Here is a 16,622-nt window from a genome sequence, read left to right as displayed (position 1 = left end):
CAGGACTCTCCAGGGAGCCTCTGAGCTGCCCTTCTTGCCCCTCTCCTCTCTGAGTCTTCAAGAAACCCCTGCCAGAGGCATTGGCAATGGGGAGCCATCGAGGAATCAGGAGCTGAGAAATAAAGGATGTTTTCTCGGGTTGTTGCTGCTAATCCACCGCAGTTAGGCTCAACCTACATTTCCAGTCTCTTCATCATTCCTCCCTGTCATCATTACAGTGCACTCAAACTGGAATATTGCTCGCTGAACTCACCCTATACTTTCTGGCCTTCATGTTTGTGCTTTAATTGATTCTATGTCTAGTCTGGCACGTCCTTTTCCACCTACTCAATCCCTGCTACAAAAATCTAACCCATGCTGCAAGACCCAGGCAAATATCATCTCCTCCCTAAAGTTTCTCCATGCACACTAGAATTAGTGAGTATTTGCAGGCACTGACCTACGCCCTTAGGGTACATTCTTTCCATCAACAACGTCTGAAGCAGGCATTATTATCATCACTCACATTTTTTGATAAGGAAATTAAATGTTGGAGAAGATAAGTAAATTGCTCAAGATATAAAGCCCAGTGAGAAGCAGAGGCAGGATGCAAAGACAGATTTAATTCACTTGACGCCTACAAACTTAACCACTGTGTTCTCCAGTTTCTATGTCCTCAGCAAACAGCTCATTGCCTGCTCAACACTTACATTCTGCCTTGAGTTATAACAGCTTTAATGTCAACCAGAAAATCCTCTGAGGGCTTTGAGGACTCAGGTCTGTCTTTGCATTTGGTTCATAAAAGGTGCTTCTTAAATGTTTACTGACTGACCCATCAGAAACGCGCTCTCCATAAACAGGGCCTAGCTCTTCGTCACCCCCACTCCCACTGCTGTATGTGAAGGGCTGACCTTCCTGCAAACTTTAGCACAGAGGCAGGGGAATGGGAATATATAAAGACAGTGGTGCAAAGGAAATTACTTCAGCTTGATAAAGGCTGAATGAAAAAAGTCAGTGGTGGAAGGATGGACTATTCAATGAATGGTGTTAGAGAAACAAGCCTTCCATGAGGGAATAAAAGGTGAAATTTCTATTCATACTATATACACAAAAAATAAATTCCATACAGATTACTCTTTATTTGTTCAATAAAATTTATTGAGCACTTGCTATATGCCAGTGACTATTTCAAGTACTGGGGATACAGACATGAATGAAACAGACAAAAACCACTGCCCTCAGAGAGCTTACATTCCAGTGAGGAGAAAGAGACAACACATAAGCAAGCAAAACAGGTAAGTGTAGGATATATCACAAGATGATAAAGTGTTATGGAGAAAAAGAGACGAAGGAAGAACGATGGGCAAGAATGTGGCGGGGGAGGGGGGGGTGGTGGTGATTACAGACCTAAAAATGAAAAACAAAACTCTAAAACTTATGACAAACAGACACACAACACAGCACAAAAAGACTGATAATTTTATAACAATTTTTTTAAATGTATATATTGTACAAAACCCCATAAACAACCAAAAACCATGAACTGGGAAAAGATAATAGCATGCAACTATTTTGATAAACAACTAATATTGGCAGTATACAGAATTCCTACAAATCAGCAGGAAAAAAGAAAAACCACCAAACAGAAAAATGAACAAAAGATGTGAACAACCAATTTATAACAATGGGAGCTTGACTGCTGAGAAGTTTAGGGTCAATTTCTCTAGTTGTAATGAGTAGTTAACAGGCTGATGCAAATTAAAACTAAGCCAAAGAAATATTTCACAACTGGCTAAAATTATAGTCTAAGAGGTGGTGAGGATGTGGGGAAATCTGTCCTTACACATGACAGGTAGAAGTCTATGCACACTTTGGAGAGTGACAGAGGTGAGACTGTGCCAACCCCAGTCCCTGGCAATTCCTCCTCTAAGTTTATTCCCTCGATAGACACATGTACAGTATTGTTTGTAAAAGAATAAAAAATTGGAAACAAGCTAAATGTCTATCAAGAGGATACATTATAAGATATTCAGACAGTGGAATATTAGAGAGCCACCAAAATGAATAATTAAGATCTAGTATATGGAACAACACCAAAAACAAAATTGGGGAAAAGAGTAAGTTTCAAAATAAATACAATAAAATTTATTTATACACTATATATAAAATTTTACACAGTTTTATTATTTATTTGTATTTTGTCCACACAACACAGCATGTGGGATGGTTTCCCGACTAAGGGTTAGACCCAGGCTCCTGTGATGAAAGCACCAAATCCTAACCACTAGGGCACCAGGAAACTCCCAGCATACCTTTTCAAACACAGAAACTAAGCTATATATTGACAATAAACATATGTGCGTGTAGTAAAAGCAGAGAAACATGGTCTGGATAGAGGCCAGTTGCCTCTGAAGGAAGCGCTAGGGCAGGATAGGGTGGAGGGTAAGGACAAAGAATCGAAATGGGAGGAGTAAAATGAGAATGTCTTTAAAGTTCTTTATTTAGAAAAAATACAAAATATGCCAAAATGTTAATATCTTTCAATTCCAGAAGACAGTACATGGGTTTTATTTTTATTATTCTCCATATTTAAAATTTTTTCCAGGGACTTCCCTGGTGCTCCAGTGGTTAAGGCTCTGCGTTTGCAAGGCAGGTGGCACAGGTTCAATCCCTGCTTAGGGAACTAAGATCCCACACGCTGTGCAGTGAGGCCACACAAAAAAAAAATAATAATTTTTTCCAACTGCTAAAAAAATAAGCAAAGAACAAGGCTAGCTTTGGAGTCAAAAATCTGGGTGTAGACCTAGCACCATCATCACTCGTGGAGAGGCTGCTGGCAACTTATTTTTTTAAGACTAAGCTTCAGTTTCCTGTACTAAAATATGGTGCCAGTAATACCGCCCACAGAGAATTAGCGTGGCATGGGAGGTCTAGATGCACAGCCATGCAACACGATGAACACCCACTCTCTGAGAGTTACTCGGATGAGAAGCACAGTCACAGAGACCGCCACAGACAGAATGTGAGCTTCCAAGCCTCTGAGAAATATATCTGAGCCAATCAGAACTGATTTCAACAAACAGAAAGTGGGTTCAATGACATTTACAAAGAAAAGACCTTCTCCCTTGAAAGGACAGTTCGAATCATGAATACATTAACCAGTACCAGCAATACAATGAACCTGCAATATTTCAATAATGCATAGAAAAAAGGTTTACCTCTGTGTGAGCTTTCTGACGCCTTCTAAAGCCTTCACATTTTAGATCAAGCATCTAAGATTTTTAAATCAAGAAGTGGCTAATACAGTGTTAAACACCAGAATTGAAAACTGTAACATTTTCATTTACTGTAAATTCGGCCTCATTCAATTACTGTAAATCCGGCCTCAGCTTGTGTGTAGTATCTCCTTTGGGTAGGAGTGTGAGCGGCCCTAGGACAAAAGTATAGCCTTAAAAAGAGTCCAAGGCTTAGGATCCAATTAGGGGTTGGGAATGGAGTGGTAGTGTGAGTGGGGGGTGGGCAGGGTTTGAGCACCTAACTCATGTTTGATGTAGTAAGTCAAGTTCACACCATATCGCTGTCCTGGCAGGAGCAGTAAACTGAGGGACATGGGCAAAGGCAAGAAGGAGCAGATGGAGGGAGGTCCTGAAAGGCAGGGGACCCAGATCTAAGGAGGTCCCCAACCAGCCCAGGAACCAGCATCAGGCCAAGGCGGAGGTGCGTGGGTCATCTAGTTAAGGCAAAATTTCGGAGGCACTCTCAGGGTCTCACAGACAGTCTCAGCCCCTCACTCACTCTCTGCCCCACAACAGAAGGCTCATCTGGCCCCAGGACACTGCCCATGGCCCAAAAGAGAGAAGGAACTCCCAGGGCAGGGCAAGAGCAGACAGTCCTAGGACGGAGGCCCACATGGGTGCCCCACTTTCTCTAGAAGTCATTACATTCCCTGGTTTGATATTATTTCACTTTTTGAAGCTGAGTTGTGAGTCTACTCCACTAGAACAAATGCTAATAACTTTTCCACCACAGGTTTGAAAAACACAAGGGCAGTAATGGAATCTCTAGAAACAATGTAGGTCCCTATGCTAGAGTGATATCTATATGAGCAATTCTCAGATCCGACTCCAAGCTCCCTGGTGGAAGCTGGGAAACCCAGCAGAGTATCTGGGGATCTGCATTCAAACAGAACACTGGCGGGGAGTAAAACCACATAACCAGTTCACTACTTAAGTGCAAAGTTATCCATGTGCTCCCTTCCTGCTGCACAGAAACATCTAAACGGAAGACCAAAGCCAACTACTGACCAGAAGGCATTTACCTGCCCACTTGGCCACAGAGAAGTGGATGGAGTGGAAAAAACAACCCAACGTCTAAATGACACCCACCCCCTTGATGAATTCACTCCATCACTAGGCTAATACCACCCACTGACTATTATTACCACTGCTGCTACTACAATTCTCAGCAACACTGTTTAGTTGAGATACCAGGGCCTGTGGCTGTCTCAAGGCCTGTATAAAAATACAGCATGCATGAAGTATATTTCACGTGAATATATTGGGTGGGTCAAAAAGTTTGTTCAGGTTTTCCCATAAGATGTTAAGGACATTTCAGCCAAATACATTTCTCTTTTCATCAGATAGACTTCTTTTCATGAAGTGAGTTGAGCTGTGTATTCATGGATGGAAGCAAACCAAATGTACTTAAACAAGGAGAATGCTAAGTTGACTAATGTATCTTGATTCAGCACTATGACATCCTCAGGGCCACTTCCCACATACAAATATAATCAAGCGACAGTGACACTTGGCTGCTTCTGTATTTCCTGGGGTGTGATCAGGTGGGGAGCACTTCCTCCTGAAGCACTGGAGTTCTTCACGCCTGCTTCTCATCTCCTTGGCAGGTGTCCTTGATAGCTTTCCATAAATAAGGCTTCAATCTCCAAGATCTTAGGACCAGCCTCCACCTGGCACTTTAAAATTATATTTTAGTACTGTCTTTCACCACAGTTACTTCTTCGATGTCTAGGAACCCATGTTGCTAGAAATACTCGGTGGGTCTTGGAGTTCTCTTGACTCTGTAGTGTCAGGCCATGGAAGCTGAGGTTACAGAATGTGGGTGTTTCCACAAATAAGAGCCCTACATCATCACATTTTCCTTTCAATAGCATGTCTTTCGTGTTTTGTTCATCAGCTCATCACACACACATACCACCTCTTCCCAGCAGAGAGAGTACAAGTGTTCTTCTAACCACGAACAATGAAAGCAACTGCTTTCAACCCGGAGCAGGCTACCATTTTGTTATCTTCCAAAGAGCCGGAGACTAAATCTGGAGAAGAGCTCGTGGGACATGATCTGGAAACAGGGCAATTGAGCGGGTTAGGGTTGTGGGCTCATCGTCGCGGCTCTTTTCCCTTTCCCCCAGGTGGCTAATTTTCAATGAGGGAGAGCACTCTGAATCCTCTAAACAGAGGGTACTTGGTGAAAACGTGTTTTGCATTGTACATTTCAGCACACCACACCACACAAGAATTTTAAAATAAATTGTGTGCTAACAAATGGCAGATCCATTTAAAAGGGAAGATTCTCGGAACAGAGAGAATTTGAATTTTTTAAATTGCTTTCCTCCAGATAATTTTCCCCTGGGCAGAAAGCTGCTTTGATTGGCAGGGGACTGGGCCTTGATGAGAGCAGGGAAAGAGGTGTCAACGCCCTGTTGACTGAAGATATTTAAAGATATGTCAGGTGTTCACTGCTCGGGCTGTAGGTTTCTTGCAGCCGTGTGCTCATCCCTGATCTCCTGTGTCCTTTAGCAGCAAGCTAAAGAACTCTACCTGATTTGAGACAAAAGACCCACACCCAAGACAGCTTGGCAACAGAAGACTGAAGCCCAAGAGCAAGGATGACTGGAACTCAGCTAACGCCAGATAGTAAGATTCATGAGGGCAGAGCCACTATCTGCCCTGCCCACCCCCAACTGGTGCCCGGCCCCAGCAAAGACAAAGTACAGGCAGGGATCTGGTAAATGGATGGATGAGTGAGTTTCTTCATGACTGTTATTTTTTTCAGTGCCTCTGTATTTTCTGGAAAACTCTTAAAAGTCTAAAAGGGGCATATTTGGGCATGTGTGTGTGTGTGTGTATCTATTTGTCAGATCCAGAACTAGTCAGAAGAACTAGTGGTGGGAAGGAGATGACCAACCCCTGATAAACAGCACAAAAGGAGACTTAACTGAGTACAAAGATCTAGCTAAGTGGGGGTATCTGCTCTCACACTTCACAGAAGATACTCTGTATCTTTTCTCAATGAACTTGACCCGATAAGATATATATTAATCCTTCATTTCAAAAGGGTGACTGGAACTTTTACAGCACAGATCCCTGTGGAAGTATACTGTCCCATACAATGAAAAATTATTATTGGGCTAAGGATGGCAATACCAAGATTGGTTAATTTTTATTTAGTATATTATTAAGAAATTACACGCCAGACACGACTGAGCGACTTCACTTTCACTTTTCACTTTCATGCATTGGAGAAGGAAATGGCAACCCACTCCAGCATTCTTGCCTGGAGAATCCCAGGGACGGGGGAGCCTGGTGGGCTGCCATCTATAGGGTCGCACAGAGTCGGTCATGACTGAAGTGACTTAGCAGCAGCAGCAGTAGGAGTGGAAGTAAATATACTGCTTAACATGTCAGGATTCAAAGAACCTCAGTAATAATACCTAAATGTTTTGAGAAGAAGGAAGCCTATCATTTTAATAAACTAAATTTCTTCACAGACATTATGACTCAGATGACAGCAATAATGGACAGGGACTGGATTCCTACCCCTGTTGAGTATGAACCCATCACAAGACTTTATGGAAGAGAGGGAAAACTGTCCCTAACACTGGTGACACATAAAGGTTGCCTCTATCTTCCAGTCAAATTTGCCTCCATGTCTGGGTGGCTGGAGTTCACAGACAGAAAGCACTTCTCTTCTCAAGCCAGAGTGAGGACACCACATGACTAATTCAGCCATCTAGATTTTTCAAAATTTGGTCCAAATGACTAATTCAGCCATCTAGATTTTTAAAAATTTGGTCCAAATTTAGTATATATTTGCTGATTTCATGCATTATGCAAAGCAGTGAAAAGGCTGAGATCCTACCAACAGCACAGCCTAGTAAACTATAGAGAATCCTTTATACAAAGAGCTTCAATCTCGTCTTCTCTCCTTATAAAGGCGTACCTGATTAAGGGCTAAATACCTTTCAGGGCAGCCAGTGCTACAAATGTTTCCTTTATGTTGAAAGTTGAAATGTGCATCTTTTCAAGTGCCACCCAGTGGCTCCAATCTGGCTTTGCATTGCAATACAAAGGGAAATATATTACCTCTTCTCCATGACAGTTTTCCTAAGATGTGAACTCCCTTCTCACGTCTCCCCGTGGCCATCACCTGTCCAAGTCCTTCAACCATTCCCTGGATTACTAGAGTTCTAATACTTTCCAACCTCATCCTGGACTTCTCAGTGTGCTCACTTGTCCCTTTTCCATGTTTCTAACTTTTAAAAAAAGTTAGAATTGGCTACAGTGATTGAGATTTTAAACCATCCTCCTGTTGTATGAGTTAACACGGTGTACGGGACAAATACCTTAATTCTTATTACCTGATAGAAGTAATTTTTAGCTTAAATTTAGAATTAAAGCTCTCTTTCTCTTCCACCTAACTGAAACCCAGCTGGCCCCAGCTGGCCTCTGATGATGCCATCCTAAATTTCAGCCTGCGATTTCACTTCAATGGCTGGGTCTTTCAGACCACATCATCGGCACTTAGAACAGCTATGTTTGGGAGATATTACATCAGAGACACTAAAGCAAGATATGGACAGTGATCTTTAGATGCTTCCTCATTTGCATATATAAATACTCCCCCGTGCTGTGCTAAGTCATTTCAGTTGTGTCTCTTTGCAACCCTATGAACTGCACCCTGCTAGGCTCCTCTGTCCATGGGATTTTCCAGGCAAGAGTACTGGAGTGGGGTGCCATTGCCTTCTCCAGCACAACCTGGGAAGCCCTAATTATTCCCCTACTGCTTTCAAATCAGTATGTTTATTAGATTCCAGAAGTAACTTAGAATTCTAAACTTGAAAATGTCTTTTTAAAAAGACCAATCAGGGCTTCCAGCGGTCAGTGGTAAAGAATACACCTGCCAATGCAGAAGACACAGGTTCAATCCCTGGTTGGGGAAGATCTCAGGACAACTAAGTCTGTGTGCCACAACTATTGAGCCTGTGCTCGACAGCCCAGGAACCGCACTGCTAAGCCCTCATGCCACAATTACTGAAGCCCACACACCCCAGAGCCCATGCTCCACAATAAGAGAAGCCACCACAATGAGGAGCCCACGCACTGCAACTAGAGAGCAGCCCCTGCTCGCCGCAACTACAGAAGCCCCACAGAAGCCCAGAGCAACGAAGACCCAGTGCAGCCAAAAAATAAATAAATAAAATAATTTTTTTAAAAGACCAATCATTAAACCCTTATAGACAAAAACCGAATCAGAAGCCAATGCACGTGAGGTTTTGTTCACCATTCTCTAATGTTAGACAGGGAAACAACGCAGACAGTACCCTGTGGTGAGGCGGGAGAAATGGAGTATACCACAGCCAAGGAGCCCCTTGGGGAAATGAGGGGAGCCGGCCGCAGACACCGTGAGTGTGAAGTCAGAGGCAGAAAAGCCACAGTTAAGACTGCCATAGTTCCTGAGATGCTAACTGTGACAAAGTGATGCTTTTCCTTCGGAAACACCCCTGACATCTACCCAGTGCCGATATGGGGCAAGATCTGCCCATCACTGCTGCTGGCAGTGCTCCTGCCCAGCCGGGCCAAGGGACCGTGAAACTGCATCAGGATCTCCTCATTTGAGCCCCTGCTCCCCCTTCTCCTATTCTACTCCACCCAGGCCAATCACACTGTATAAGTGGGTTTCTCATTTGGGTGAAGATTTTATCTAATGTGTGTTTATCCTACACACAATTTAAAAAGGTGTCCCTCCCCACCCTCACAATTTCCTGACTGTAGCCCCACTCGTAGCTCCAACATTTTAGAGATTAATTTAAAAAAAGATATATGTTTAATCTTCTACTTGTCTATCATATGTGTAAATTATTAGAAGTAGATACTTTTCATTTTAATAATCCATTAACAAATAACTTTTCAGAGTTGTGCTTAATATAAGCACATATAATGCTTTTTTCAGTTTTTCTGCTGCAGACCAAATGTTTAATTAAAACGAAACCTTTTCTTTGCAAGTTAGAGAATGAGTCCCTAGGGAATCCTTATAACCTTGTTAGTACTAATTGTTCTTGTTTCTGATTTTTTTAATTGAGTAAGAAAAAGATAATACGTTGTACACAACATGGATTTTCTCCTATGGAGAAAATACCATAAGAGACAGGTTACTATAACACAACTTAAAAGAAATTTTTTTTTCCTCCTAGAGAATTATAAATGTTCAACTTACCTGTTTTTTCATTTAGAAAAACAGGATAGTAAACTATGTCCAACAATCAGTAAGTATGTACCTTGATTTCATACTATACAGTTAAAGAGAAAAAGGACCCTTTGGTCCCTGAGCTGAAGGCACCCACCTGCATAGAGGGGTGAATTTATGAACTGTGCCTCCCAGCTTTCTTAACTGTAACCTTTTGATCTGGAGAGAGCCCTCTTTTAGAGGGATCATCACTTGTCCAAAGGGGACAGATGAGGAGCTTCTCCTTTGGGCCAAGACAGCAGTGGCCTGAGCTAGTTAACTGCGAACCACAGAAGACGGAGCTGAGAGTCATATCTGGCTCTGGGGCTGCAGAGTCCCTACCACAGGAAGCAATCTCACGCCCATGACCCTTCACAGTGACTTACCTCCTCAACCATCTGCTTGACTTTCTTCTGCTGGCAATGCACCATGTCATCTAGGTGTCGGATCCGCTCCCGGAGGCTGGCTGACGCCTCCTCCAGCTGCTGATACCTAACACAGATAGAAGACAGAGCCAGTGAACCCCTGACCGACACAGCATCAGCACACGAAGTCACCGCTTGAGAGAAACACCGCCCAGAACAAGATGCACTCTTCCTACTTTGTATGTATCCTAGTTTATTAACCACCAACCAACCACCCCACTGGAGAAGGAACACAGGACCCTTTTTCAAGTCCCCACTTGCAAATTTCACCCTGTGTAAGGACAGTTACTTTACCTCCCAAGAGCTGAGAGAGAATTTTAACCACTTACAGATATGAGAGACTGTTTCTTTGGGGGTTAATACAACATTGGAACATCCAGTAATTGCCACAATTGGGAAAACAGAGAAGAGTCTAGCAACACAACAACATATCTGAAACCAAGTGGCAGAGTCCTGGGAAGGCAGGAATTACAGTTGTTCCACACATCATTTATTTTGAGAAAATGGGAAATATGCTGAAACACCCTTCCTCCATCAAAACAGAACAGACCACCTCAGAAAATATTTCATGTTTAAAAAAAAAAAACCCAGCACAGATTATCCTCAGACTCTACTTGTTTCAAATAAACCCAAGGAACCAGCAGATGGACTCTTTCTTTGGGGCCACTAAACTAGAATACGGAAAAGGGTCTGGTGGTCTGCTTACCACTTCCCATCTCTGCTGGGTCCCTCCTCAGCACAACCTTAAAGACTAGGGAGGATTCCTAGAACTCTGCAAACTCTGATGTCATGTAAAAGGAAGGAGAACAGGTATTTTTCAGCATACATTGTGGCAGGCAGTACAGCCAACAGTTCTCTCACAATAATAACCCAATGAGATGGGCATTATTAGTATCACTTTAATTCCTCTCACTTTAAAAAATAATTCTTATTTTACAGAGAAGCAAAGGATCTCAGGCAGATTAAGTAACTTGCTCAAATGCTCAGCGCATGCCAACCCCATTTCCCTTCACTAGAGGGCCACGTGTGGACTCTCTGCCTTCTGGTTTCCAGAATAGGCAGTTCATTGCTCCTGCATTTCCCATGCAGGGCTTTATACACTCACAGCCAAGGGACAAGGCAAGGTTTCACTGAAAAATGTTTGGAAACAAAGACATTGTAAAATTCGTTTCCAAGGCAATGGGATTAGTCACTGTTGAGTTTTCTCATCAACAAGGTGCATCCTGTGGAGCTCAAGGTTATGGGGAACATTTATAGACAGAACTTTGGCATTAGTGACAGGCACTGACGTGTTCCACTGTTCTAACAACCACCCCTTGGCTGCAATATGTGGCTGGAAGCTCCCAGTCCAGCGTTTTACATGTTATCAGTCTGCAATGAGTGATGACCAAATGAATGAAAATGCAAGGACCGAGTGAGCCCACACAAGCACAGTGTGTCCACCACCTAAATCCATTATAAGACACGGGACAGTGTATCTTACCTTTCTTTGTTAGAATCGGTTATTTCCGCTGACATTTCTGTTTCATGCTCCAGGAGTTGAAGTTGAAGTTGATGGCGCTCCTAAAACAGACAGACATTAATATTTAACCGATGGATCCCAAGTTGGCTAGAGAATGTACAGCAAGCAGCTCCAATACTAGTCAGTTCAAATCTATATGACACCTATGGGCTTCGATACACTCACTCACCAGAGTCCAAACAAATCTCAAAATTTCAAATTTGCTAGTGTGCATTTATAGATGTATTTATGAGTTAGAGACAAATACCATGGGAAAGCCATGCAAGATTTATTTTTTAAAAACTATTTCATCAGCCCAAGCTCAGATGTCTTATGAAAGTATACAGTTCTAAATAATGATAATCAATACTCTAAATCAGTGGCCTGTGATACTACAAATTTCTTGATTATTTTCTGAATCCTCAGGAGGGTCTGGAATTCTGTAATATTCTATAAATTAACTGCGGTAGTGTTTACACAGCTGTGTTTACTTGTAAAAACATACCATGAAAATCAGAATAAATGTGCTGCAATGACATCCACATTCTAATCCCTGAAACTTGGGAACATGTTGCCTTATGTGGAAAAAGGAACTTAGCAGACATGATTAAGTTAATAATCTTGAAATGGGGAGATTATCCTGAATTATCTGGTTGGGCCCTTATAGGAAGAAGGGTTAGAGTCAAGAGATGGACACAGGCTGGGAGGTGCTATAATGCTGACTTAGCAGCTGGAGGATGGGGCCATGCGCCAAGGAATATAGTCAGTCTCTTGAAGGGAGCAAAGGCGAGGAAATGGATTCTCCTCTGGAGCTCCCAACAGCCCTGCCCACACCTTGATTTTAGGACTTCTGACCTCCTAAACTAAAGATGGTAACTCTATGATGTTTTAAAGCCACTAACTGTGGTAAATGATTACAGTATCAATAGGAAAGCAATAAGTTGTGCACGTTAGATTTGTACAGGGATTTCCCTGGTGGTCTGGTGTGGCTAACACTCTACACTCCCAATCCAGGGGCCCGGGTTTGACTCCTGTTCAGGGGACTACATCCCACGTGCCACAACTAAGAAGCAATGCAGTCAAATAAATTAATATTTTTTAAGAAGATTTGCACATTTTTATATAAATTTAGTTTACCTTAAAAAAGTAAAAAGAATCTGGACATTTATTTCTTTGAACAAAGTGAAAAATATTAATAAAGGTATAGCACCCATTACCTCCAAAACTGCACCAGAAATAATTACAACTGTTAGTATGACAAATTTCCTTAAAATGATATTTATCAAATCCTGCTCACTAATTGAAAGGAGACTCTTCTGCTTGAGGGCTTTCTCTAAGTATGGCTGTGACTGATCTTTACCCTCAGAAATTCTGCCCAACAAGCTTTGACTAGTTTTACAGATCCCAAACTTCTTTCCCACCAAATATTAAAAGCAAATCCTTGAAACTTGAACTCCCACAACTTCTGAAGCTGTCAGCAGTAGCAGACAAGGGATAGTCAGAGTGGGAAGCAGTACACTCTGGAAGGGAGGGTATGTTATCATCGACATATTCAGAATAAAGGGAGACCAACTTTTTCGTGGGGTTTCGTTACTTCTTTTAAATCTCTACAAGTGAATGTACAGACTAACTGTCCCCATGGTTTCTGCCACTGGCTGGAAGTTTCCATGAGCCCTGAAATAATAGTGATGAATTCTTAACAAGTGAGCCTTCCCTCCAACTCCCCAAAAAGCTGTCATAAAGTAGGGAAAGGCCTAGCTTACGGTATGCTTTAAATTTTGATATTTTCCTAAGTTGAGGTACAACAAATCTTAAGTGGACACTGTACAATCCCTTGACATATCTGTATTCACATTACCTGGTGGAACCACCACCAAGATCAAGGCATAGGGTACTATCTATTCTGCAGAAAGGTCTCTGATAGAACACACTCCTTAAAATACTTTAACTGATGAAGGAAAAAAGAAAGCTGTTTTGGACACAATGTTCAGAAACAGTAAACTAAGGGGTACAGTAGAGAAGCCATTCAAAAGCACGTGGTTTGTCCTCGAGAAAAATCCAAAAATATGTGAGAACAGGATACAAACTCTGTAGGCATGTTGTTCACAGTGTGTGACAGAGGTTTGGCACAGTTCCTGCTCTCACAGATTTAGCTGTGAAGGGCGAAAACCAGTAAATGGGCATATCTAATCTTAGCTACCTAAGGCAAGCATTTTGCTAGCCTAAATGAGAAAAGTCATGAGAAAGGACAACAGATTCTCAATCACTAAAGAAAATGCCAAGAGGACATGGGGAGCGTTTTATGCCACACAACTGCGGGGAGGGAGGGCCAGCCTTACTAGCGCCCTAGCCCCCCAGCCACACACCCCCATGCAGGCTCCACATGGACATCAGTGGGAAAATGTTGGGAACTTTCCAGAAGCCCAAGGAGACAAAGAAACTAAGCTATAGAACAGGTCCAGCTGAAACAAAAAAAAGATGACACCAGGGGCAGACATTTATGTGAGTCAAAACCTAAAAATCAGAGCCACACATATTTTGAGCCCCTACTCTATATATGCCAGGCACTGCCCTTAACATTTGGCCTGGATTTTTCTTGTTGACTCCTCACAAAAGGCCTAAGAATAAGAATTACTATTATCAACATTTTACAGAAGAGGAAGCTAAATTTGGAAGAGTCAAGTAACTTCCTGCAACTAGAAAGAGAGCCAAGACTCAAACCCTAGGTTCATGATTCTAAAACATGGATAGTCTCTCTGTGAGATGGTTTCCCTGCACACACCCCTCCCCAGACCACCCGCTCACCTGGCTCCTGTTTGCTGCAGGACAGCCTGTCACTCGGGGGGAGTGTGCTTTAACCAGCACCTTCTGCTGTTGCAGGAGAGCGGCGATGTAGGGGAAAGCTTGCCTGCATTCTACAAAATGCCTTCAGTGCCCAATCATTACAACCACCATCTACAACCAGTACCGACATCAGCCCTAACCATGCCACTGACCTTTTCTTCAAGACAAGATAGGATTCTGCTTTCCCAGAGGGTAGAGATGAAATTATAACTGACTCTTTATTTGTTCAAGTCCCTCCCCTCAAAAGATATTACTTAAAAGAAGAGCCCCCTGGCCAGCTGAGAAGCTCTGTTTAATGCTATTCCCACCTTATTGGTCAGAGGAGTGTAGAGGGGACCAGGCCACAGACATCACAGGTCAGCCCTCTTCTTGGAACCAGCCGGAAGCCCAGCTGTTGACCCTGCTTCCCCAGTCATTCCCCTCCCTCCATCCTTGGCGTGGGGATTCTCAGTGTCCAGTGTGGGTCACAGGATGCTGAAGGGTGCTCTTGGCTGGTCCCCTCTCTTTTGTAAACTCACACAGCTAGAGAGCCACTTCCTAGAACCCACAGCTCTAGTCCTCAACCACCACTCTCCCTTGGAAGTCAGCTGTCACCTGGTAAAGGTCACCCTCCCTTCATCTTTCTTGCTTTTTCTCTTTCCTCTCTCCCACCTCTTCTCTTTTCTCCACTTCCCACTTCATTTCTTCCCTCTCTCTAGACTGGCTCATTATCCCAGCTGAGCTCCTGTCTTCTGCAGGCTCTCCCTGCTCCACCCCCACCCACGGAGAGCAATTTCCCCTACTCTGATGCATAAACAACCCTTCAGACCCCGGTCCCAGAAACAACTGGCTTGGGGTGTCAATGTAACATGGAAACAGGGCTTGACTACCTGCCAAGGAAACCAAGCTCATGCTGAGGGCCCCAGCAAAGCAGGGCTGCTAAAAGATTAATTTCTATAAATAATTTTGTATGTAATGATGTTAGAAGCATCAAAATTTTCAACATAGGAACACTTAGGACTTGGTGGAACTTCCATATACTTTACTTTTTACTGTTTCTTTTTTTTCTAGATTTATTTTTAATTGGAGGATAATGGCTTTACATCCATATACTTTATTTTATAGTTCTGTCTTTGTTATTTCAAGTCACAAGTTGTAGGAATGAGAGGGATCTGTGGTGAGGGCTTCTCACACCTTTGGGCAGGCCTGAGGGGAGGTGTTACACTACAGGGAGGCTGGGTAAGGGGCCTGCGGGCTCCAAGCTGTGTTACCTTCTCCATGCGCTCAATCAGCCTGTCCAGCTCCCCGATCCTCTGGTCCTTCTCCTCTAGGCTGATCTCTGCCGCTTGCATCTTTTTATTGGCTTCTTCAATGGCTTTCAGAAAACTATTGGTTTCTTCCTGCAAAAGAAACACACTCTTCTCAGGAGAACACTCAGTCACTACCAATCAGGGTTCAAACAGCTCAGGCCTCACTAAATCATCTTGTCTCTTTAGAAGCATGACCCGGGAGCCTAGAAGAGTCTCAGAGAATCACGAACCCAAATTCCATGATTCTGGTTCTAACCAATGAATAAAAGACACACTGCAAGGGCCTAGTTATCTTTCTGCCTTTTTTCCCCCTCCTTGAGGAAAAAAAAAAGAGCCTACAAATGTTATTTATCCCCTGACAAGATGCTCAAAGTATCACTGTATTTGCCAACAACATAAAGGGAATTAGGGCTAGAAGTGGAATTGAATGCAGAGTGCCCAGATCTTTCTCCCAAACACCAGCTCAGTCAATTATTCAGCACATGTACTAAGCCTGTGAGGACACAAGATGAGGCAGATTGGAGTCCCTGTCCTCAAGGAATTGATGCTCTGCTAGAGAAGCCAAGGTGGGAGATGCACAGACCAGCTCTAATAACAGGGACAAGAGAATTCCACAGCAGAGAACAGAGAACGGGCTTCCCCAGGACCGGGGACACTTGCAGCTGTGTGAGGAGGAAAGACTTCATTCGTGGAGATGCTGGCATCTTCAAGACTCTCAGGAAGCATAAGCAGGATGGGGATAGGGAAGGAGGAGAAGACGCGGTGAGGAAATGCACAGCTTCAGGTAAGCCAGGGTCAACCTGGATGTGGCAAATGGTCAGACTGGCTGGAGAAAGGGGTGTACTGAGAGACAGAGATTGAGGGCTCTTTTAAGCAGGGAGGAAGGTGAGTAAAGGCAGGGAGGGAGAAGGGAGAGGAGTGAGTGGGCACATACTAAACCCATGTTAGAGTCCACTAACTCACCTCCAAGTACACACCTTCCCATTTAAAGCTCACCCCTGGTGGCTCAGAAGGTAAAGCGTCTGTCTACAATGCAGGAGACCCGGGTTCGAGCCCTGGGTTGGG

The 16,622-nt window shown here is 43.2% G+C and overlaps 1 protein-coding gene across 3 annotated transcripts in view; it reads right to left on the bottom strand.

Moving 5' to 3' along the window:
• Positions 1-16,622, bottom strand: part of MYZAP (myocardial zonula adherens protein) — a 124,914-nt gene that overhangs the window by 48,323 nt on the left and 59,969 nt on the right. For 2 of the 3 annotated variants that reach the window (XM_010836808.1, XM_010836807.1), the window contains 3 exons: positions 15,519-15,647; positions 11,407-11,486; positions 9,885-9,990 (listed from right to left, as the gene is read on the bottom strand). In XM_010836808.1, coding sequence (XP_010835110.1) covers positions 9,885-9,990; positions 11,407-11,486; positions 15,519-15,647 — 315 coding nt within the window. Of the gene's footprint in view, positions 1-2,674; positions 5,335-9,884; positions 9,991-11,406; positions 11,487-15,518; positions 15,648-16,622 lie in introns of those variants that run through there. The other variant, XM_010836809.1, reaches the window with a different exon arrangement.

This window comes from Bison bison, unplaced genomic scaffold (genome assembly GCF_000754665.1).
Source record: "Bison bison bison isolate TAMUID 2011002044 unplaced genomic scaffold, Bison_UMD1.0 scf7180017864066, whole genome shotgun sequence".
Classification (NCBI taxonomy): Eukaryota; Metazoa; Chordata; class Mammalia; order Artiodactyla; family Bovidae; genus Bison; species Bison bison.
This window is presented reverse-complemented; position numbering and strand designations above follow the sequence as displayed.